The following is a 23,687-nucleotide window of genomic DNA, read 5'->3' as shown; positions in this document are numbered from 1 at the left end:
AAAAGTCTTGGGGCCGAGTGCTGGTGGCTCATGCCTGTAATCCTATCTACTCAGGAGGCTGAGATCTGAGGATCGCGGTTCAAAGCCAGCCCGGGCAGGAGAGACCGTGAGACTCCTATCTCCAATAAACCACCAGAAAACCGGAAGTGGCGCTGTAGCTCAAGTGGTAGAGTGCTCGCCTTGAGCTGAAGAGTTGAGGGACAGCGCCCAGGCCCAGAGTTCAAGCCCCACGACCGACAAAAAGAAAAAAGAAAAAAAAAAGAAAAGTCTTGGGGGGGCGGGTGGCGCAGGGAAGGCCGGAGAGCAGCTTTCTGATAATTGATTCGTGGGGTCTTTTAAATTTTTTGCCATTAAATCTCTGGTAGTTATTTGAATGGTAAGAAAATGATGGCCTAATAATAATGCAATAGTACTGATAACTCTTTCTTATCATGTTTCTTTTCAGTTAAAGGGCTTGAACTCAGGGCCTGGACACTGTCCCTAAGCCTCTTTGTACTCAGAGCTAAGTCACAGCACCTCTTCTGGTTTTTGAGTGGTTAATTGGAGATAAGAGCCTCATGGGGAACTTTTCTGCCTGGGCTGGCTTTGAACCACAATCTTCAGATTTCAGCCTCCTGAGTGGCTAGGATTACAGGCAGGCATGAGCCACTGGTGCCAGCTCTTTTTTTTTTATAATTTTAATATAATTATTATAGATGATATTCCTAAAAGCATATTTGTTTTTATAATATTTATCTTAAAATGTTATATTCTTACATTATAGTTATTTGTCTTCAGTAGGTAATATGTTTGCTGTTTGCTTTTGTGGTGCTGGGAACCAAACTCAGAGCCTTGTACATGTGTTATACCTCTGAACTGTACAGCCCAGCCCGTGTTTGATAATGTTTGATCAACATTTCAAGGGAGGGGGAGTGATGGAAGGGATGACTGATTAAGATGCATTGTAGTCATAAGTTGGTATGTTGAATTGAATCTCCTCTGTGTAGCTGTTTAAAGATAACATTAGTGGGGCTGGGAATGTGGCTTAGTGGTAGAGTGCTTGCCTAGCTTGAAGCCCTGGGTTTGATTCCTTTGTACCATATAAACAGAAAAGGCTGGAAGTGGCACTGTGGTCCAAGTGTTAAAGTGGTAGGTAGCCTTAAGCAAAAGAAGCTCAAGGACAGTGCCCAGACCCTGAGTTCAAGCCCCCCAAATGGCAAAAAATTAAAAATAACATTAGTAAAAAACATTTTTATGGGGATTTTTTTTTCGGTCATGGGGCTTGAACTCTGGCCTGAACACTGTTCCTCAGCTCTTCAGCCCAAGGCTAGTGCTCTACCACTTGAGCCACTGAGCCACTTCTGGCCTTTTCTTTTCTTTCTTTCTTTTTTTTTTGGGGGGGGGGGGTCCGGTTGTGGGGCCTGAACTCTGGGCCTGGGCGCTGTCCCTCAGCTCTTCAGCTCAAGGCTAGCACTCTACCACTTGAGCCACAGCGCCACTTCCGGCTTTTTTCTTTTTGCTTATGTGATGCTGAGGAATCGAACCCAGGGCCTCATGCATGCAAGGCAAGCGCTCTACCATTGAGCCACCTTCCCAGCCCCACTTCTGGCCTTTTCTGAGTAGTTTATTGGAGACAAGAATCTCATGGACTTTCTTGCCCAGGCTGGCTTTGAACCACAATCCTCAGATCTCAGTCTCCTGAGTGGCTAGGATTACAGGCGTGAGCCACTGGAGCCCCGCTAATAGGGATTTCTTTATGTAGAATTTCTTTGTCCAGAGCAAATGGACCATTTTGGCAGAGTAGCATAAGACTTAAGAAATGGATTTTTTTTCTCCTATCCAGTGGAGAGGCATAGAAAGAAGAAGATCAATGCTGGGATAAACAGAATAGGAGAGCTCATCCCATGTTCCCCTGCTCTGAAGCAGGTAAGAATACACTTTATTTTCATTCCTCTCTTGGTTACAGACTGCTTTCTAAATTGTTTCAGTGCTTGGGATGATTGTTTTTTGTTAGTTTACATTAGTTGAATAGGGGAGATTCATGGTTTCATCTCTTACACATGTTTACGCTGTATAGAATGATTATTTTTGTTTCCTGCCATATATGGAAGGTTTTTGGAAGATACTAATTGCCTTATTCTTTATTAGCTTAGTTTTCTATATACCTAACTTCAATTTTTCCCATTTTTTGAAACTAAATGCATTTTAATAGAAAGCAAAGTACAAAACAACTCTTTCAGAAGATACAAATATCTAATCCTTTTCCCATACATTGGAACTTGCTTTGTCCTCAGCACACCTGATCTGCATGTGTATGCATGATTCATTCACATTTTCCCATATTTCTAGCAATTTCTTGGAACAGCCATATATTTCATAGTCCCTTTTAAGTTATATTCCTTAAAGCTAGTCAAGTTGTTAATTACTAAGTTAGTCCCATGATTATCTTTAGATATATCCCAGCCTGTTTATTAGGCAATTTTTTAAAAACATTGGCCATTCATGCTTTTATACTCTTTTGAAATTCTTTATGTAGAATCTTGTAAGGATCTCTTGTTTAATTTGTTGTTCATGCCCTGCCTGTGTTTTGAGTCCAGATCTCACTAAATATTCCAGACTGACTACACTGTTCCTATCCTAGTCTCTAGAGTCATGGGGTAACAGGCATGTGCATTACATCCAGCATCTCCATGTCCTCTTAACTCTTGATACTTAAAAATCTCAGCTTAGTGACAATGAATTAAACTAAGCTCATTGGAAATAAAACAAATTATTAAAACAATATGGAATATATTGGACATTTTTAGTTAAAAAAACAGACATGCCACTCCCAAGTTATAACCACAAATAAAATGTTGTTACCCATCTCTTCATAAGTCTTCTGTCTGTATATCCCGTACCATTCCTAATCTGCTTTGTCACTTTGACTCAGTGGCACACAGTGTACTTCTGGTGGAGATACTGTTCCTTACATTATCTCACTTCTTTTTAATGGTTATGTAGTGTTCAGCTATCATAGGAAATGAACATGCTTAGCCACTTTTTTCAGTTGTTGTTGGTTGTAGGGCTTGAACTCAGGGTGCTGTCCCTGAGCTCTTTTTGCTCAAGGCTAGTGCTCTACCACTTTGAGCCACGGGGCCACTTCCATTTATTAAGTAGTTAATTGGAGATTAGAGTCTTACAGGGATTTTCTACCTGGGCTGACTTTAAATGGAGGTCTTCAGAACTCAGCCTTCTAAATAGATGGGATTACAGATGTGAGCCACTGGTTCCTAGCTTAGTTGGGTTTTTTTGTTAATTAATGTTAATTAAATAGTATGTGTGATAATTAACATATAATATACACTAAGGAACTTAAAAGATGTTAATTTACTTGCTTCCCAATCCTAGCGCAGCTTTCAGAGGCAACCATTCTCAACTGATTCTTCTAGCAGATACATTTCTAAATAAAATACATTATATCTTCGTTTTTTCCATTTTAGCTATAATTTATCAAAATCCTATTATGTTTTGTTTCTAGATTCCACTTTCTTGATCCTCTTGACATAATTCTGTCACAAGTTTTCATTAAGACAGAATTCAAATTTTATGTTATAAAGACTATGTAGTGTAGTAGACTACATTAAAAGGAGGATACTTTCATGTTTTATTTCATATGAAACTTTTGATATTCTTGAGTTAATAATTGCCTTACAATTTTTCATTTGCTTAATATCCTGTGTACTTATCCTTAATTCTTTCCACACTTCCAACAAGCTTCATGTACAGTTTTCTAGATGGTCAGATGTACCACATACTTTCCATTTTCCTTGTTTTTCTTTTGAGACTATTTCTAGAACATTCTTTCTTCTGTTTTCAATACTAACCAATTATTTTCTACCCATGCTTCTGTTTTTAATTTCTGCTTTCATATTTTTAATTTCTAAGAGTTTATTTCTTATTGTTACCTTTCATTCTATATGTTTATTCTGTGCATTCAATATCATTTCATCTCTCAGTGTTGTATTGTGTTTGTTGCATTGTTTTGTTTGCTTTGTACTGGTTCTGGGACTTGAACTGAGGATCTATACTCTCTCCATGTGCTTTGTGCTTAAGGCTAGCACTCTACCACTTGAGCCACTGCTCCACTTCCAGGTTTTTGGTGGTTAATTAGACATAAGAGTCTCAGACTTTCTTGCTTCGGCTGGCTTTCAACTGTGATCCTCAGATCTCACTCTCAAGAGTAGTTAGGCTTGCGAGTATGAGCCACTAGCAACTAGCTGAATGTTATATAGGTTTTTTCTTTTAATTTTCTGTTTACTTTCTGGTTCCTTTTTTTTCTCTTTTGCTTGGATGTTTTGTCTTAATTTTTTAAGTTTTTCTTAAATATTTAGTGTTTGAAAATCAGGAATTCAAATGTGATCAAATAAGCTTGTCTGTTGGAGGTCTAGATACTGCATGATTAGGTAGCATGCTCGTGTTTTATTTTGTCTTGACTCCTGGGGCTTAACCTCAAGGCCTGGGCATTGTCCCTGAACCTCTTTGTGCTCAAGGTTAGCACTCTACCATTTGAGCTACAACACCACTTCTGGCTTTTTCTGAGTAGTTTATTGAAGATAGGAGTCTCATGGACTTTCCTGCCTGGGCTGGCTTTGAACCACGATCCTCAGATCTCAGCCTCCTGAGTAGCTAGGATTACAGAGTGAGCCACCTGTACCTGGCTTGTTTTGCTTTTTGTCTGTTTGGTTTTTTGTGCTAGTGGTGGTATGTAGAACTCAACAATATCAGTATATCAATGTTTATATTTTATTGTAGTCATTAATTTTTTTCAAGGAAAAAAAAACTATAAAATTTATCAGTTGTTCTTCTCAACTGTAGATGCCCTACCCTGTATCTTCAGACCAAGGATTCACACCTGTAACCTAGCTGTTCAGGAGGTTGAGATTGATGCCAGGCACTAGTGGCACATGTCTATAATCCTAGCTACACAGGAAGAAAGTCCATGAGACTATTATTCCCAATTAATCACCAAAAAACTGGGAATGGTGCTGTGGCACAAAGTGGTAGAGTGTTAGCCTTGAGCAGAAAAGCTCAGGGACCGTGCCCAACCCCTGAGTTCAAGCTTCACAACCACCACCACCAACAACAAAAAGTTTGAGATTGGGAGGTTACTGGTAAGAGCTTGCCCAGAGAGAAAAATTGGTGAAACTCCATCTCCAAAATAACCAGCCCAAAACAGGGTGGGAGTGCCATCTGAGTAAAGAAGCCCAGCAAGCACATGACACTGAGTTCAAATTCTGATACTGCCAAAAAAATTTATTAAGAACAAAAGAATATTTTGACATAAAATCCAGTCTTTTGGAAAAGCGAACTAAGTTGGGAATATCACAGCAAAGTTCAGCCAAGTAAAATGGTTTTTAAGCATATTATTTAGAATAATTTATTGTTGTGGTTAAAAGAATAGAGAATGATATTACAATCTATGTTTACATGGTGTTGAAGATCCTCTCTGACTTCTTTTTTACATCACTCCTCATGTAGATCAACTTGGCCCTGTTCACCTACTGGCCATCCTTAAGCATGCCAAGCCCATCCCTGCCTAAGAATCTTTGCTTTATGACTTCTTGGTCTGGACCTCTTTCTCTAGCTAGCTATCCATACTACCTTTTCTTTTCTCTCTCTCTCTCTCTCTCTCTCTCTCTCTCTCTCTCTCTCTGTGTGTGTGTGTGTGTGTGTGTGTGCGCGCGCGCGCGCACGCGCGCGCACTCCAGTCCTGGGACTTGAACTCAGAGCCTGGGCACTGTCCGTGAGCTTTTTTTTACTCAAGGGTAACATTCTATTTTTTTGATGGTTAATTGGAAATAGTTTCACAGCTGGGCACTGGTGGTTCATGCCTGTCATCCTAGCTATTCAGGAGGCTGAGATCTGAGGATCACGGTTCAAAGCCAACCCAGGCAGGAAAGTCTGTAAGACTCTTAGCTTCAATAAACTGCCAGAAAACCAGAAGTGGGGCTGTGGCTTAAGTAGTAGAGCTCTCGCCTTGAGCTGAAGAGCTGAGGGACAGCATCCAGTCCCAGAGTTCAAGCTCCACAACCGAAAAAAAAGAAAAAAAAAAAGTCTCACAGACTTTCCTGTCCAGGATGGCTTCAAACCATGATCCTCAGATCTCAGTTTCCCAAATAGCTAGGATTACAGGAGTGAGCCATCAGTGCCCAGCTTGTACCGCTTCTTATTTTCAGTTTTCTTCTCCAGATATTCTGAGAGCTTAACACAAACTATATCCTCAATAAATATTTAATAAATGGAAACAGTAAAAGCTTTGGATATGGTACCCATTATAAATTTTGAAAAGTTACATAGCACATATATGTAATAAAGTCAAAGCTTTTAAGTTTCTCCCAGAAAATTAATTACCTTTTAGTGAAACTTTTAAGTGGTTAATTTTCTTTGGCAGAGCAAGAATATGATCCTGGACCAAGCCTTTAAATATATAACAGAATTGAAAAGGCAAAATGATGAACTCTTGCTTAATGGAGGAAATAATGAACAAGGTAATGATTGGAGATTCTTAGCTCTTTTGTTATTTGTTAGATTCTTAGGTGTTAGTGTATAGTGAAGCTTATTTTAGAGTATTGAAGCCTTCGCTATCCCTCAAAAAATATTAAGGCCTTCATATAGGGTATGGGAGAATCCTATTGCAAATAAAATCATTTTAGTTTAACTCTTCTCTCTCTCATTTAGATTAACTGTAATCTTGCATGCATGTATCATTTTGGTTTTGGACTCATGTTTGCCTGACTCATGATACTAGTACTAGAACTCCTTTATTCCAGTTGGTTCTTGTAGGTAGTCCATAATATACAGTGTGTCCACAAAAATGACTGGATATTTGACTTTTGGTTGTAATTTTTTTATGCTGTCGAGTGAGTTGTTTTCCTACTAGCATTGGAGAGAGGCTAAAAAGAAAAAAATGTCCCCGACAACTGTAAAAGTGGGGTAATAGGCCAGTTTGAATAAAGCTTTATTTCTGGCTCTGACAACTGAAAGAGAATTTCCTATGACAGTTTAGTAGGCCATGTTAGAATGAGAAAAGCAAGGCAGAATTTGCTGAGGTAGGGACAGTTTATTGTAATGGGTGGGAAGCATGTTGGGAAGCCTGTCCAAGAGGTCAATGATCAGAATGCTTTTTTTTTTTTTCTTCAACTTTTAGCTAACTAACAGCTAACCCTTTCCTAGGGCAGCTGCCTTTTTATGGTCCAGGCCCTTGTGTGTGATGTTATCAGATATATCGAATAGTGTTTGAGAAACATTGAGAAGTATTCCACAAAAGGTGTGAGAAGGCCAGAAAGAGGCATAAACATTTCCTATGAATGCTTGATACAGTTAGCTGTTACCATTGTTGCTACTGTTATTAAATTAGACAATGTACAAAGACTGCCAGGCTACAAATGTACAGTAAGTGAGAACATTGAGGATTATTATTTAGTGCCTGCTAGTTGCCTTATAATTTCTCATATTCATGGCATGCTGGCATCTTTATTTTGCTTCATAGTTTAAATATTTGAAAAAATCATGTTAGTCTCCACTCACCCTTATTGAAATGGAGCTTTACATTTCAAGCTACCTCTTAAAGGTAGGATTAGTTGGGTTAGGTGGGGCAGAGCTAAGAATTCCTAATGCCGTGGGAAGGCATCTGGGAATGTTTAGGGTTCCTGAACATAAATGCCAGCAGTCAAACCTGCCCCATAGTAGGACCGGTAGTGAAGCTGTCTCCCTTAGAAAGGGGAGGGATATGTTAGACACCTTCACTGCTCAGCAGTGACTTGGATTTACCACTGGAAACAAAAGTCCCAGTGCTGATGCTCTTTCTCTTCAGTGTTCTATCACTTGACTTTTGATACATTTTCACTCCTGTTAGCCTCAATTGTTTCAAAGGGTAGAATAGAAACTAAGACAATTGTAAAAAGAGCCCCAAATCATGTAAACTTTTGTAGCATTTGAATATATTATATATTCCGTGTGATTTTCTGAAATCAGTATGCCTTCTCTTGCTTCCCTTATGCAGCTTCACTACTAGAAAGTTTGGAATGGAGAACTGTGAAATCTGTACCATTATGAATGATTTTTTTTATAGTTGGTTGACCTTTGAAGATTAAAAAAATGAATGGGATAGGGGCTTTTATTTTAAAAAGAAGAAAAAACTTACATTAACAAGGTCAAATCTCAGTTGAGATATTTTAAATGCTAGGATTCGAATTCAGTAGCTTAGTACATTGTTCTTTCTTGGTATTATAAATACTGATATTCACTAGTGTTCTTGAATTTTATTTCTAATATTATAGCTGAAGAAATAAAAAAGCTACGAAAACAACTGGAAGAAATCCAAAAAGAAAATGGCCGATACATTGAGTTGCTGAAAGCAAATGACATATGCTTATATGATGACCCCACAATCCACTGGAAAGGAAATCTTAAAAACTCAAAGGTGTCTGTTGTTATTCCAACTGACCAGCTTCAAAAAAATATCATCGTTTATTCCAATGGGAGTCAGCCTGGTTCAAACAGCCAGGGAACAGCTGTTCAGGGGATAACCTTTAACGTTGGTCATAATTTACAAAAGCAGACTGCCAATGTGGTGCCAGTACAGAGGACTTGCAATCTTGTGACTCCTGTGTCTATTTCTGGAGTTTACCCTTCTGAAAACAAGCCATGGCATCAGACTACAGTTTCTTCATTGGCTGCCAATCAGTCTGTTCCTCTTTGTCTTCCTGCTACCATTTCCACTCAAAATATTCTTGAGCTTTCCACTTCTGAAAGTGAATCACGTGTGCTTAGTGCCACTGCTGGCTCACTGATTGCTGTGTCGGTGGGGCCTGAACCTCACCAGCTTCGTTCCTTGCAGACATGTGTAAATGATCAAAACACTTCAGAAAATAACAGTGGGCAAGAGAGCCCCAAATTGCTAAAGAAAACAGCCCCTTGCGTTACAAGCATTCCCCAGAGTTCCTCAGCAACCGCCATGAAAGTGCAAGCGCACCAGGGCCCCAAGTCCTGCCAGGACTTAAGAGGTGATTTTCAAAATCCCTTGGTTGCTGCAGTGACTTCCACGGTCAGCTCCCAGCCTCTGAGGTCTGCAGGTGATGCTTCTTCAGTGAGCATTATTAGCAAGAGCACAGACTCGGCAAATACCACCATTACTGTGGTAGCACCATCTGCCCCTGGAGTCAGGAAGACCACCACTGCAGTAAGTACTCTTGCTACAAATTCTTTGGACAATGGTTGGACTCTTTCTTGTTCTTTGCCTTCTTCAAGTGTTAGCGCTTCAGATTTGAAAAACATTAGTAACAGCCTTACTCGAATTTCGTCAGCTGGAAACACACAAACAACATGGACTACTTTACAACTGGCAGGAAATACTATTCAGCCCTTAAGCCAGACACCATCTTCTACTGTGTCTCCAGTATTAAATGAGCTTGGTACCAGCCCTCCCACAAGCAATCACAGTAGACATGTGACTACAGGCATCAACTTAAATAATTCCCTTCCAGCAGATGGGCAGCCAGTTGAGCAAGCAGTTGTAACCTCGTCTTCTTGTTTATCTTTACCTACGCAGCCATTGGTTGCCCAACCACAAATGAAATCTCAGCCTCCAAAAAATATCCTTCCACTCAATTCAGCAATGCAAGTGATTCAGATGGCTCAGCCAGTTGGGTCAGCTGTCAATGCAGCTCCAGCAAACCAAAATGTGATCATTCTTCAGCCACCCAGCACGACCCCATGCCCAACAGTGATGAGGGCAGAAGTTCCCAATCAAACTGTAGGTCAACAGATTGTCATCATACAGGCAGCCAATCAGAATCCCTTGCCACTGCTCTCTGCTCCCCCTACTGCTTCTGTTCGACTGCCTGTCAATGGAGCCAGTGCTCTAATAGGGTCTCATAATTCAGTGCAAAATGTTTCAACCCCCCAGACTTTTGGAGGAAAACATCTTGTTCACATACTACCAAGACCTTCATCTTTATCTACATCTAATTCAACACAGACTTTTTCTGTTACTGTGTCAAACCAGCAACAGCCTCAAACCATTTCTTTAAATGGACAGCTCTTTGCTTTGCAGCCTGTGCTGTCTTCATCGGGAACCACGAACCAAACCCCTATGCAAATTATTCAACCCACCACCAGCGAAGATCCAAATACTAACGTTGCCCTGAATACATTTGGTGCTTTGGCCAGCCTCAATCAAAGTATATCACAGATGGCTGGTCAAAGCTGTGTACAACTGTCTATTAGCCAGCCTGCCAATCTTCAAACTGCTGCAAATAATCAAACCACCCCAGCTAACTGTGTTTCTTTAACAACAACTATAGCTCCTCCCTTGACCACAGAGAATTCAGCTTCACTATCTAATACTTATAGTCTTGTGACTGCTTCCTCCATGAACGCTCTCACATGTTTACCACCACCTGCCACGAAGTCAAAGAAATTGAGTAAGAAGCCAGGGGCCAAGAAACACACAGCAGCTAACAAGCTGCCATGTCTCTCGAATCCAGGCAGAGATGTGGGCAAGTTAGACTGCCCCAGTACTGAAGGCCCTGGAGAACCATCATCTAGTGATGGGCTGCTGGAAAGCCTCCCTGTTGTCCTACCATCTGTCACTATGTCCCAGACAAATACTGGAAGTATTTCTGCTTCACATTCCTTGAACGGTCTCAATTCTGAAGTCATTCCTGAGTCTGTCTCCAAATCCAAGTCAGCAGAGGAGTCTAGCTCACCCTCCCGAGAATCTGAAACTAGTGAACATTTTGCTGTGGCCCCAGCAAAATCCAAAGACTCTACCCTCACTTTGCAACGAGAGACATCTCAGGATAAAACACCAATTAGTGTTGCACTGTTAGATGCTACCAAGTCCTGCACTTCAGCCAGTGTGCCAATCCCATCTCCAACTAATCCCCAGAGTTTAGTTTCTCAGGTTGCTGGTTTGTCATCCACCTCAAGCATTACAAGTACTGAGTGTGTTTCTGAGGTAGAAATCCTCACAGAACCTTGCTCAGCCCACCAGGAGTCACCAGATACAGTGCAAACAGCAAGTCTCTTCAAGGGGCAGGGTCTAACTACATTGCTGTCTGATCTTGCTAAAGAAAAGAACCCTCAGAAGTCCTCTCTTTCAGACCAGATGGATCATTCTGACTTTTCATCAGAAAATTCTAAGATAGTTGATCCCAGTGTTGACTCACAGTCCAAACAGGAACTATTACTGATGAACAGCGATGATCGAGATCCCCCACAGCACCATCCCTGCCTCCCTGATCAAGAGGTTATTAATGGTTCTTTGCTCAGCAGTAGGCAGGCTGACTCTCCCATGTCAACCAGCTCTGGCAGTAGTCGTAGTTTCTCAGTTGCATCCATGCTTCCTGAACCAGCTAGAGAAGATGTAACCAGTGCAACAACGAACACATGTGAAAGCTGTACCTTCGCAGAGCAAACTGATATCGTAGCTCTGGCAGCAAGAGCTATTTTTGACCAGGAGAACATTGAGAAGGGAAGAGTTGGTATCCAGGCTGATATAAGGGAAGTTACTTCAAAGCCTTCTGAAACGTCATCTTTGGAGGGAGACCAGCCTTTCAAATCACATATGCCTAGAGAGAATGACACAGGAGAGACAGAAGCAACACCAAATGAATTTAACTCTCAGGATTCAATTGAGGTAACAGTGGATAGACCCCTTGAAAAACCAAGCTGCTCTGTAGGAATTAAAACTTCTAATGCCTCCTTACCAGTCTCAGCTTCCCAACCGCCAAGTCTCACCAGCTTAAGTGTGAATAATCTTATCCATCAGAGCAACATCAACCATCCTCTAGTTAGCTGTTCAGGTTTGGCCCAAACTTCGGAACAAGCCCCTATTCCTGTAACAGTTAATCCAGCAGTTTCATCCAGCTCCTATGGAGGCCAGCCTCCTGGACCTTCTCTGATAACAGAATATTCCCAGGAACAACTGAGTACTATGACTACCACCATCCCAAATTCACAGACTCAAGAGCCCCTTTTGAAACCAAGTCACGAAAGCCGTAAAGATTCTGCGAAGCGCACTGTCCAAGAGGACCTTCTGCTGTCTTCAGCCAAACGTCAAAAACATTGCCAGCCAGTGCCCCTCAGGCTTGAAAACATGCCCCTCATGAGCCGGACTCCAGACAGTATTTCTGATCAGACTCAAATGATGGTTAGTCAGATCCCTCCCAACACTTCAAATTCAGTTGTGCCCGTCAGCAATCCAGCACATGGAGATGGCCTTAAAAGATTATTTCCACCTGGTAACAACTTTGTGGCTCCTACTCTGAGGCAAAGTGAAGTTCAGTGTGGTTCTCAGCCTTCGGTTGCTGAGCAGCAGCAGCAAACTCAGACAAATCAACACCTCCAGTCCCTCCAGCAGCATGTTCCTGCTCAAGGAGTCTCTCACCTTCACAGTAACCATCTGTACATAAAGCAGCAGCAGCAGCAGCAGCAGCAAGCAGGGCAGTTAAGAGAGAGACATCATTTATATCAACTACAGCATCATGTGCCTCATGCTGAGAGTGCTGTCCACTCTCAGCCCCACAGTGTGCACCAACAGAGAACTCTGCAGCAGGAAGTTCAGATGCAGAAAAAGAGGAATCTTGTTCAGGGCACTCAGGCCTCTCAGCTTTCCTTACAACCAAAGCACCACGGAACAGAGCAATCCAGACCCAAGAGTGGTCAGCCACATCCTCACCATCAGCAGTTACAGCAACAGATGCAGCAACATTTTGGAAATTCCCAGCCAGAGAAGAGCTGTGAAAACCCTTCTACTAGCCGGAACCACCATGGCCATCCCCAGAACCACCTCAATCAAGACATTATGCATCAGCAGCAGGATGTTGGAAACAGACAACAAGGTACTGGGGTTTCCTCTGACCATGTATCTGGGCATAATCCAATGCAAAGACTTTTGCCATCAAGGGGCTTGGAACAGCAAATGGTGTCCCAACCAAGTATTGTGACCAGACCTTCAGATATGACCTGTACTCCACACAGGCCCGAGAGAAATCGAGTTTCAAGTTATTCTGCCGAGGCTCTCATTGGAAAGACATCTTCTAATTCTGAGCAGAGGATGGGTATATCAATTCAAGGCTCCAGAGTTTCAGATCAGCTTGAAATGAGAAGCTATCTTGATGTTCCCAGAAATAAGAGTTTAGCTATTCATAATATGCAGGGTCGCATGGACCACCCTGTCGCCTCAGATATCCGCCTTTCTGAATGTCAGACATTTAAACCAAGTGGAGCCAGTCAGCAGCCCCAGAGTAATTTTGAAGTACAGTCTTCAAGAAACAATGAAATTGGTAATCCTGTATCATCACTGAGGAGTATGCAATCCCAAGCTTTTCGAATTAGTCAGAACACTGGCCCACCACCAATTGACCGGCAAAAGAGATTACCTTATCCGCCAGTTCAGAGCATCCCTCCAGGAAATGCCCTTCCACCAAGGGACAGTGAAAATCCATGTCACCAGAGTTTCATGCAGAGTTTGCTTGCTCCTCACCTGAGTGATCAGATCATTGGAAGCCAGAGATCACTCTCAGATCACCCAAGAAATACACAATGTGGTCCATCCTCCGCAATTGAATATAACTGTCCTCCGGCTCATGAAAGTGTCCACATTAGAAGAGAGAGTGAGAGTCAGAATAGGGAAAGTTGTGACATGTCTTTAGGTGCTATGAACACCAGGAATGGCACCTTGAGTATTCCTTTTTCAAGTTCCTCTTCCTCAGGAGAGATTCAAGGTCGAAACACAAGTCCCAATGTCTCTGTACAGAAGTCCAATCCTATGAGGATTACTGACAGCCATGGAACCAAGGGCCACATGAACCCACCTGTCACCACCAACATGCATGGGGTTGCAAGGCCAGCTTTGCCACACCCAGCTGTATCTCATGGAAGTGCTGACTCGGGGCCTCCTCTGCGGCAGGCTAATTCTTCAGTTCCCCAGAGATCAAGACATCCCCTGCAAGACAGCAACGGATCCAAAATTCGTCCTCCTGAAAGGAATCGTTCTGGAAACCAAAGGCATAGTAATGTCTTTGATCCAAGTCTTCCCCATCTTCCTCTCTCTACTAGTGGCAGTATGATTCTTGGACGTCAACAACCTACTACAGAGAAGAGAGGAAGTATTGTTCGTTTCATGCCTGACAGTCCCCAAGTACCTAATGATAATTCAGGTCCTGATCAACATACACTATCACAAAATTTTGGTTTTCCCTTTATTCCGGAGGGCAGCATGAATCCACCAATAAATGCTAATTCCTCTTTCATTCCACAGGTCACTCAGCCTAGTGCCACTCGAACTCCAGCCCTCATTCCAGTAGATCCCCAAAACACTTTATCCTCTTTCTATCCCCCCTATTCTCCAGCTCATCCCCCGCTGTCCAATGATATTTCAATCCCCTATTTTCCTAATCAAATGTTCCCCAATCCTAGCACAGAGAAAGTAAACAGCGGAAGTTTAAATAATCGATTTGGATCAATTTTATCTCCTCCTAGACCCGTTGGCTTTGCCCAACCAAGTTTTCCTCTCCTCCCAGATATGCCCCCAATGCACATGACCAACTCTCACTTATCCAATTTTAACATGACATCTTTGTTTCCAGAAATAGCAGCAGCTCTTCCTGATGGCTCAGCAATGTCACCTTTGCTTACAATAGCAAACTCTTCTGCCTCTGACTCTTCCAAGCAGTCCTCAAATAGACCTGCCCACAACATAAGCCATATTTTAGGTCATGATTGCAGTTCAGCTGTTTAAATACATATAAACTCAATGTAAAGGGATTGGGTGAGATTACAATTGCCCATTGAGAAAGAAGTTATGTGTGTGTCTGTATCTGTGTCTCTTTTTGTATAATCTTGTTTCAGTTCACTTATGATTGTAGGGAAGTCAAGCCAGAGATAATGCAAATACTGGGTTGCCAAAAATAATTCGTTTATTTTTACATGTATGATGTGTTTTTATTTATTTTTTAAATCTTTGAGGCATATTTACACATCCAAGTTTGATATATAGGCTTACATTCCCTAAATACCAACCAAGTAAAAGTTGATGGAGATCATCTTGGCATGTGCTGGGTGACAGGATGGGGCTAAGATTTTAAATTTAAATTAATAAATGTAAAATAGATGAAGTAGTTGAGTTGCAGTCCAAAAATACAGGCAACTTAATGGCTTATTACTAGATGTTGGCTAATAGCCAAATTTAAAACACAATTATTTTTATGACAGGTGTTGAATTGATATTGAATTGAATGCTCAATCAGTAACAAATGAATTATTTAATAAGCTTTCATTTCTAAGGTTTGGTTTAGGCAGAGTCTTTCTTAATTGTAATTATTCATCAATTATCTGAACTCGACTTGTTTTTCAAAGTACGGAGCCACATTATCCTCTATTGTGCCAAGCTCTTCTGATGCAAAGTCTTCCTCAAGATAATTAGTCTTAAAAATATAAAAGCTAAAAGGTAAAGTATGTAGATGTTCTCCATTTTATTCTTGTGTTGTATATTGGGCCATCAGGATAAAAGTCACCTTGTGGAGTTCATGGGTTCACTTGACCATTAGAGTTTCAACTGAATTTTGACTTAGTGTTCTTTTTATTTAATGCTGAAAGAAATTCTTGTCCATTCATTTAAATATTAGGACTGCTCAGTAAATCATAAGTTTATAATTTACACATTTATGTGAGCTTTTTAAAATATTTCTGAACAGAATTTTAAGTTCTCAGTGTTTTAATTTGCTGATATTTATATTTTAAATGATATTGTATATTGCATTATTATCTTCATAAAAGTTATAAAAGAAAATGAATTATTTTTCATGATAGGTGTGAAATGGTGCTTTAGAAAAAAAATTTTATATATGTCCTTATGAGTATATGTGAGTATGTAAGAGTATGTGAAAACAGACATTTTTAAAGTAAAACTAGTTCTTAATATTCCACAGTGTGTATATACTTCAAAGTAATGTTGTACACGATACATACATAGAATCTTCTCTGTCTGTCAAAAATTAATAAATGAATTTGAAAAAATAATAGGCCTACCATCTGAAAATGGGAAATTGAGACCTGCAGAATCATAAAAAAAAACAACCTTGAAGTAGGTGGGTTTTTTACCCTCCCCCCACTGAAATCAATAAAATTTAAAACACATGTTGAATTTTAAAAACTTGTAAAAACCTATATTCTGATTTAAGTCTGTAAAATCATGACTTCTTTGTTATATTCTGGTAAAAATGGAATGCGAAGGAGAAATGCATAAATATTGTTTGTTTTGTTAAGAGCTCTTAAAGCAGTGATTACAGGGACCAGCTTTCTCTCCTCCCTCCCCCTCCCCCCTTTCAAGCTCAAAGCCTCCTAAGGACTGATCAGCGCAGTTGTCAGTGAAAACTCAATGCCAGGGGTTTGTGCCTCTCCAACTGCCAACAAAGCAGGAAGGCCAAAAAAAATAGGTGGCATCAAGAAGAGAAAGCTGCGTTTTCTCCCTTGAAAATTATCTTGGGGAAGAGAATTTCATAAATAGGTTACTAAGACAAAATGGGTAAACATAGCATTTAAAACTTTTTAGCCAGGTGCTGGTGACTCAAGCCTGCAATCCTAGCTACTTAGGAGGCTGAGATCTGAGGATCACGGTTCAAAGCCAGCCCGGGCAGGTATGTGAGACTCTTATCTCCAATTAACCACCAGAAAATCGGAAGTGGTGCCGTGGTTCAAGTGGTAGAGTGCTTGCTTTGAGCTTAAGGGCTGAGGGACAGTGCCCAGGCCCAAAGTTCAAGCCCCACAGCCAACAACAACAAATGTAGTGTACAAAAAAAGTGAAATTTAAGTGAACTTGAAGCTTGTACATTCAGATTTTTGCAGTTGAAAGGTCTGATCTGCCAGTTTCTGGATGGGCAAGTTAGTATTTGACTATTCATTCTCCCTCACTTTTCTTTCCTTTTTTTTTTTTTTTGCTGGTTGGGGGGCCTGAACTCTGGGCCTAGGCACTGTCCCTCAGCTTTTCAGCTCAAGGCTAGCACTCTTCCACTTGAGCCACAGCGCCACTTCCTGCTTTTTCTGTTTATGTGGTGCTGAGGAATCGAACCCAGGACCACATGCATGCGTGGCAAGCACTCTACCACTGAGCCACCTTCCCAGCCCCACTTTTCTCTCTTTCTGTCTCACATATATATCCATTTGTCAGGGAGTTCTGACGGACTGGGGATTGCCAAGTATAGTTGGAACTAAAGTAACAGGCTAGAGAGAAACTCACTTTTGTTTTGTGTGTGTGTGTGTGTGTGTATGTGTGTGTTTTGGTTGGTCCTAGGACTTGAACTCAGTGCCTGGGCAGCTGTTCCTAGCTTTATTTGCTGAAAGATTAGCCATCTACCACTTGAGCCCCAGCTCCACTTCTGGATTTTTTTTGTGATTAAAGAGTCTTACAGACTGTTCTGCCTGGGCTGGCTTCAAACCAAGATCCTCAGATCTCAGCCTCCTAAGTAACTAGGATTACAGATATGAGCCACCCGCACTCAGCTCTTTCTTTTTTGTGTGTATGATTGGAATCTTGTTCTGTAGCCAACTAATCTTGAACTCCTGGGTCCAACTAATCACCCCTCCTGCCTCAGTCTACTGTGATTGTGGGGACCTGGGCACTGGAGACTACAGGTGCTCAGCACCACTTGTGTTGAGAAGCTGAAAGTTCTCAAAGTCTGTTACTGTCAGGATACAGCATTTCTCAGTGCTTTCACAAGAATACTATACTTAAATGTTGACTGTGTCTTAGGCTTATTTGACCAGCTGAAGAAAGATGTGTAGTATCTGCAAATAATCAGGCTTTTATGGCTCTAATTGTCTTATAAATGTAATTCATGTACATGTTAGAGATTATTTCATGTATGGGCCCAAATCTGAAACTTCACACCATTAGTGCTCTTAATGATTTAAAAACATGAGTATTTATCAGCAGTATTGTTTTAAGTATTTAATAATTAAAGCAACATGATTTGGGAGAGGAAATTGCTATGTAATAACTAGTGATATCCAGACTCAACTTTTTGCTGGTGCAATGGCAAAAAAACAAAACAAAAAACCAAGCAGTCAGTTTTGGTTATAAAAAAATGCAGTGTTATTCTCAGCTTGCTAACATTTGGTTCTTTTTTTCTTTTGTCTTTATTATTATTTTTTTTTATTATCGGTTGTGGGGCTTGAACTCTGGGCCTGGGCGCTGTCCCTCAGCTCTTCAGCTCAAGGTGAGTGCTCTACCACTTGAGCCACAGTGCCACTTCGGTTTTTCTGGTGGTTTATTGAGATAAGAGTTTCACAGACTTTCCTAGCTGGGCTGGCTTTGAACTGTGATGCTCAGATCTCAGCCTCTTGAGTAGCTAGGAATACAAGCGTGAACCACTGGCACCCGGCTTTTGATTCTACTTTTTAAAAATCATTAAGATTAATTTTGTAACACAAAGTTACATCGAGTCATAAGTGTTATTGATTAAATCATTGCTCTTGCTTTTTTAGCATTGATCATGTAGATTCACAGAAAAAGGTTGGTTCAACATTAACAATAAGTTTTAATGGAGTGCAAAATTTCAAATGTCTTCATGTGTAAACTTTCAATGCATTTGTTGAACAAGTTGATCATAGAAGAAATCCATTTTGGTATGACTTTTTAAACTATAAATAGCTTTGGAAATGTTTTATATCACTTCAGGAGCTTTTTTGTTGTTGTTATAAGATTGTAAGGGATAGCATCATTGTCCTAAGTAAAATGCAGGAATCCCACAGTGATCACAATAGCTGAGATCTGACATGTCTGAACTGTGAGAAGGAAAGTGAACAGCACAGAGTTGTGAAGAACTGCACTGACAAGCAGCTTTGAAAAAGCAAACTTCTTTTTTGTTTTGTTTTGTTTTTGTTTTTTGCTGGTCATGGGACTTGAACTCAGGGCCTGGACGCTGAATCCGAGCCTTTTTGTGCTTACAGCTAGTGCTCTACCACTTGAGCCACAACACCACTTCTGGCTTTTCCTGAGTAGTTTATTAGAGATAAGAGCCTTATGGACTTTTCTGACTGGGCTGGCTTTGAACTGTGATCCTCAGATCTCAGCCTCCTGAGTAGCTAGGGTTACGGGTATAAGCCACCGGTGCCTGGTTTAAGAATCAGCCTTCTTAAAGCACACAATTATTCAAGCATTTACAAGCTACATCACTTACCTTGTTCTTGCCTTCTAACAGTCATTTCATGGAGAGGCCAAAATTAATACTTAGAAGAATGTGGACTCACCTTAATGGAAGTAAAATTTGCAGTTCTAAGAAAGGGTCAAGACTTACTAACATGCTTCTCAGCTTTATCTTTCCTTTGATGCACAGGGACCTAGGCTCTTATTTTCTCACAGCAACTCCATTTCATGCTGTCACAGGGAGTCTGCGCATGTGCTTAGCAGGATAATTGCTCCTTTGCCTGGAAGCGTGTATTGGGGGACAACCATCTACTAGGTCAGTGTGTGCAGGCGATTCTCAGTTCCTGGCTTCGGGGACTGCTGTGTCTCCTATGCTCTTAAGGGGTGACAATAGTTTCTCCAAACAACATTAATGCAAACTTGGTTTAGTATTTTAGTGTGCCAAATGGCTGTGTTCCTTGGTTTGGTGGACTCGTTTTTTTCCCAGGGTACAATGAAGAAAGGGCAGGTGAAAGTGGCAACAACATGAAATGGCTTTGGGCCAGTGTTCTTGGGAACTTGAGAGTCATTGTGATTCTGTCATCCAGATAAGTGCTGCCTTTGTCTACAGCTGTGTACATTAGAAGGCATCAGCCAGAAAAGCTGTTGTGGAGTCCATTTCTGAGCAATGATTTTCAGATAACATACATGCAAATTCAAGACAGAAATTAACTTCTCCAAATGTCTTTTTGACTGAATGTTACTGTTTTTCCTTCCCCAAAGTTCTATAAAACATTGGTCATTTTATTTTGACTTAACTCTGCATTCTCCTCTTCCTGTGTTGGTTTCTACTAGCGTGTGGAATCATGTTTATACTTAGGCAGTCTAGATATGCTGGAAGAAAGTGTTGACATTGTTCAACATCCAGCTTCTAGTTCTGTCCCTATGCCTCTGCCCTGGTACTGCACTTTAACCTGGAACTGTGCCTCTGGTCCTTACACCAGATACTGGAACATATCACTCACCCATTCCCCTGTGAAAGCAAAAGGCCAGCTGGGATGGTACCTGCTGGGTCAGCAAACACCTTGTAGGAGACAAGTAGGAGAGCTGGTTTTTCTCACTGTTGCCTTATCATGCTCTGAGCCATCTTTAAAAAAACAAACAACTTGCTAGTTAGTAGCCAAATTGCTTTTATACACAACTTGTGTGTGAGGATCGGCATCCTGATTTTTAGATTTGCATAAACTCAACTGTAATCTTCCTGTCACGAGTCTGTGGTCAGATACTTCCTAAACATGAATACAGGTTAAAAATGTTGGATATAAGATGCAAATTGGTGTTATTTTGGAGACTGAATAATCTCTAAACTTGTATGAGAAGTAGAAACTTCATTTGTAATGTAACATTTTTTACAGAGATGTTCTTTCTTTTTTTTTTGTCTCACAGCTGCACATATAACTGTGTCATAGGAACTTAAAGTTTAATCTATTGAAATCCCTTCTTCACTTTTGTAGGGCCTCTCTGCCCTCCCACCCTTGAGGTCTTAAAGTCAGTTTCACCTGTGAGCTCACTGAGGCTGGACTTGACAATAGTGGTAAACTTTATGGGGAGTTGAACTGTTGATCTTCCAAGAAGAAAGGGACCAGACAGTGTTGCTTAAGATGCTGCAGTTGTTACTGTGAAGAAAGATTCTTCCACTTTCAGCAGGTTATATAAGTATATATCTATTTTCATTTTGGTAAAAAAAAAATCTGAACATAATTATCTTCAGAAATTATTTATGGACACACTGGGTGAGAATCTTACTGTAGAGCACTCACCAGGAAAACCTAAAACTAATTTTAATGCTTCAATAGTGTAATATTTGTATCTTATTACCAAGCCAGCAGTGTCTGCTGTCTCTCAGAACTATTACTGTAAATGACCTGGTTTATAATTCTAATGGAAACAAATCTGTTTTGTAATAAAAATCCAGAGCAGACGTGTATACTATGATCAGAATTGTACTACAGTTGTAAATAAGAATAGGTCCTGTTTATTTTGACATCTTTTTACAAATGCATTGTATTAGGGTGTGAATATTCCAAACCATGCTCTTGTTTAAAGTTTTGAAATTTTTATTGTTAAATGTAACATTTTAATGGTTGTAATAATTATTTGTATAGATATGAATATAGTATTTTATTTAAGAAAATAAACATTGCATTTTTGCATTGTAAATTCTGCTTCTTCTGGTTATTGTATGTGCTAATTTAATCTTAAAGTATTATTTTTAAGCAGCCATTAAATTTTGCCAAACTAGGACTAGCAGTGTGGTTCAAATGGGAGAGCATCTACCTAGCAAGCTTAAAGCCTTGAGCTCAAACCCAGAACAACCATAAGTAAATAAAAATTATGTCTAATAAGCTTTATGAATATGTAGAAGGTACAAGTCGATAGCACAAAGTGAAAGTGTAAAGTGTGCTTCAGAATATTTCATTGCTGAAAAGTTGGAAAAATTAGGAAGTAGCTTGTATAGTCAAAGTTATTTATCATAATTTTCAGGATAACCAGCAAAAGAATAATAAGGTAAAACCCAATGTTAATTTAGAAGATAAACAGGAATAACAAATATGTAATTAATGTATCAAATCCGGTAAGTATTTGAGCCACACAATTTTCCTATTATTTTATTCTTAGTAGTACTGGAGTTTGAACTCAGAACCTTGAGCTTGTTAGGCAGACACTAAACACTTCATCTATGTCCCTTAGCCCTCATACTTTCAAAGTAAATAAGCTAATAGCAAAAGGTTAGATTTAAAATCAGTAAGTTAGAGTAATTCAAGAGTCAGATGTTCACTTACATTTTAAAAAGCAAACTAAACTTAAAAAGGCTTAACAAGCTATGTGATGTTTATGAGACATGGACCTATTAAAACCCCACACACATGTGACATGTAACCACTTTTCAAAAAAAAGTTGATACACTAAAAACTAGAACATTAGAATTAGGGGCTGGGAAGGTGGCTCAGTGGTAGAGCGCTTGCCTCGCATGTATGAGGCCCTGAGTTCGATTCCTCAGCACCACATAAACAGAAAAAGCTGGAAGTGGCACTGTGACTCAAGTAGTAGAGCACTAGCCTTGGGCTGAAGAGCTGAGGGACAGTGCTCAGGCCCAGAGTTCAGGCCCCAGGACCGACAGAAAAGAAAGAATCAGATTTGGTTTCCTGCTGCTCTGCCTCCCTCCACTCTGAGGCAGAACTATTAGGTACCACAGCACAAGAGAGCCCATGACCACAAGTAATTTTAAAAGTTCATTCATTACTCATTAAGGGACTTGGCAAATTTGCCAAGTTAGGAAAATCTCTGAGTGAGCAGGCTCACTATAAGAAGACTCTTAACAGGCTGGGAAGGTGGCTCAGTGGTAGAATGCTTGCCTTGCATGCATAAGGCCCTGGGTTCAATTCTCAGCACCACATAAGCAGAAGAAAAAAAAAAAAAGGTGGAAGTTGTGCTGTGACTCAAATGGTTGAGCACTAGCCTTGAGCTGAAGAGCTGAGGGAAGGAGGGACTAAGTATAATAAAGCTGATAAGCATATTCAGGATAAGATGACAGGAATTTGCTGGTGGGATATTTGATGCTGGGAAGGACTGCTTCTGGTTGGCTCATCCTAGTTAAGGTGGGACAGTGGAAGATCAGTGGAATTATTGGGCTTATTGGAATTGAGTAGGGCTCAGACATCTCTGCATCCTGGCACATGTAGTAGTTTATCCAAATGCCATAAGACTTCAAGAACTGTTTTCTCATCATGAGAAAATGGACACTGAAGCAAATAATTTTAGTAAAGAGGGACGTTTTACAATAAAATGGTCAATTTTATAGGAAGATCTTTTTAAAATTCTAAAATTGTATGTATCTTATAGCATTGCTTCGAGCTATATAAAAGAAATAATGCCAGGCAACAATGACTCATGCTTGTAACCCTAACTACTCAGGAGGCTGAGATCTGAGGACTGTGGTTTGGAGCCGGCCCAGGCAGGAAAGTATGAGACTCTTACCTCCAATTAACCACTCAAAAACTGTAAGTAGGGCTGTGACTCAAAATGGTAGAGTGAGCAAAAGAGCTCAGGAACAGTGCTCAGGCCCTGAGTTTAAGCTCCATGACAAAAAAAAAAAGGAAGGATTTTATTTTGGCTCACAGTTTGAGAGGTTTCAGTGCATAGTGAGCTAGCACTGTGAATTCTGTGCCTATGTGAGGCAGAGCATCATGGTGGAAGGATATGGTGGAGCAGAACTGTTTACCATATGGCATCCAGGAAACAGGTTGGTGAAAGAGGGAAGAGAGTAACAAGGATCAGATATAATCTTCAGATGCAAGACCTACTTTCTTCCGCAAGGCTCTATCCCTAGTTTGTACCACTCTGGGTGGGGCAATGAATGTCCAAATCAAAACAGTTAGTATATCTGAACTATTAATCAAGGTAACCTCACATTTATGGAATGAATAATCTAATCCAATCTAACAGTTTAGAAGGAAACACATTCCTTTCAAATTTC

The 23,687-nt window shown here is 40.4% G+C and overlaps 1 protein-coding gene and 1 long non-coding RNA gene across 3 annotated transcripts in view; one reads left to right on the top strand and one right to left on the bottom strand.

Moving 5' to 3' along the window:
- Usf3 (upstream transcription factor family member 3) overlaps window positions 1–15,214 on the top strand; it is a 35,844-nt gene extending 20,630 nt beyond the window's left edge. For both annotated transcript variants that reach the window (XM_042676772.1, XM_042676773.1), the window contains exons 5-7: window positions 1,823–1,905; window positions 6,413–6,509; window positions 8,301–15,214. In XM_042676772.1, the coding sequence (XP_042532706.1) occupies window positions 1,823–1,905; window positions 6,413–6,509; window positions 8,301–14,767 (6,647 nt within the window). In that variant the 3' untranslated portion in view covers window positions 14,768–15,214. The remainder of the gene's footprint in view (window positions 1–1,822; window positions 1,906–6,412; window positions 6,510–8,300) is intronic.
- A 125-nt stretch (window positions 15,215–15,339) lies between these two features.
- LOC122105526 lies at window positions 15,340–22,963 on the bottom strand. The gene is made up of 3 exons (XR_006147048.1): window positions 22,953–22,963; window positions 18,045–18,050; window positions 15,340–16,571 (listed from the first exon to the last, which is right to left on the bottom strand). It is a non-coding gene; the product is annotated as an uncharacterized LOC122105526 (long non-coding RNA).
- Window positions 22,964–23,687: the final 724 nt, after the last annotated feature.

Source organism: Dipodomys spectabilis, unplaced genomic scaffold (genome assembly GCF_019054845.1).
Source record: "Dipodomys spectabilis isolate Male_0828 unplaced genomic scaffold, ASM1905484v1 ptg000032l, whole genome shotgun sequence".
In the NCBI taxonomy this organism is placed as follows: domain Eukaryota; kingdom Metazoa; phylum Chordata; class Mammalia; order Rodentia; family Heteromyidae; genus Dipodomys; species Dipodomys spectabilis.
This window is presented reverse-complemented; position numbering and strand designations above follow the sequence as displayed.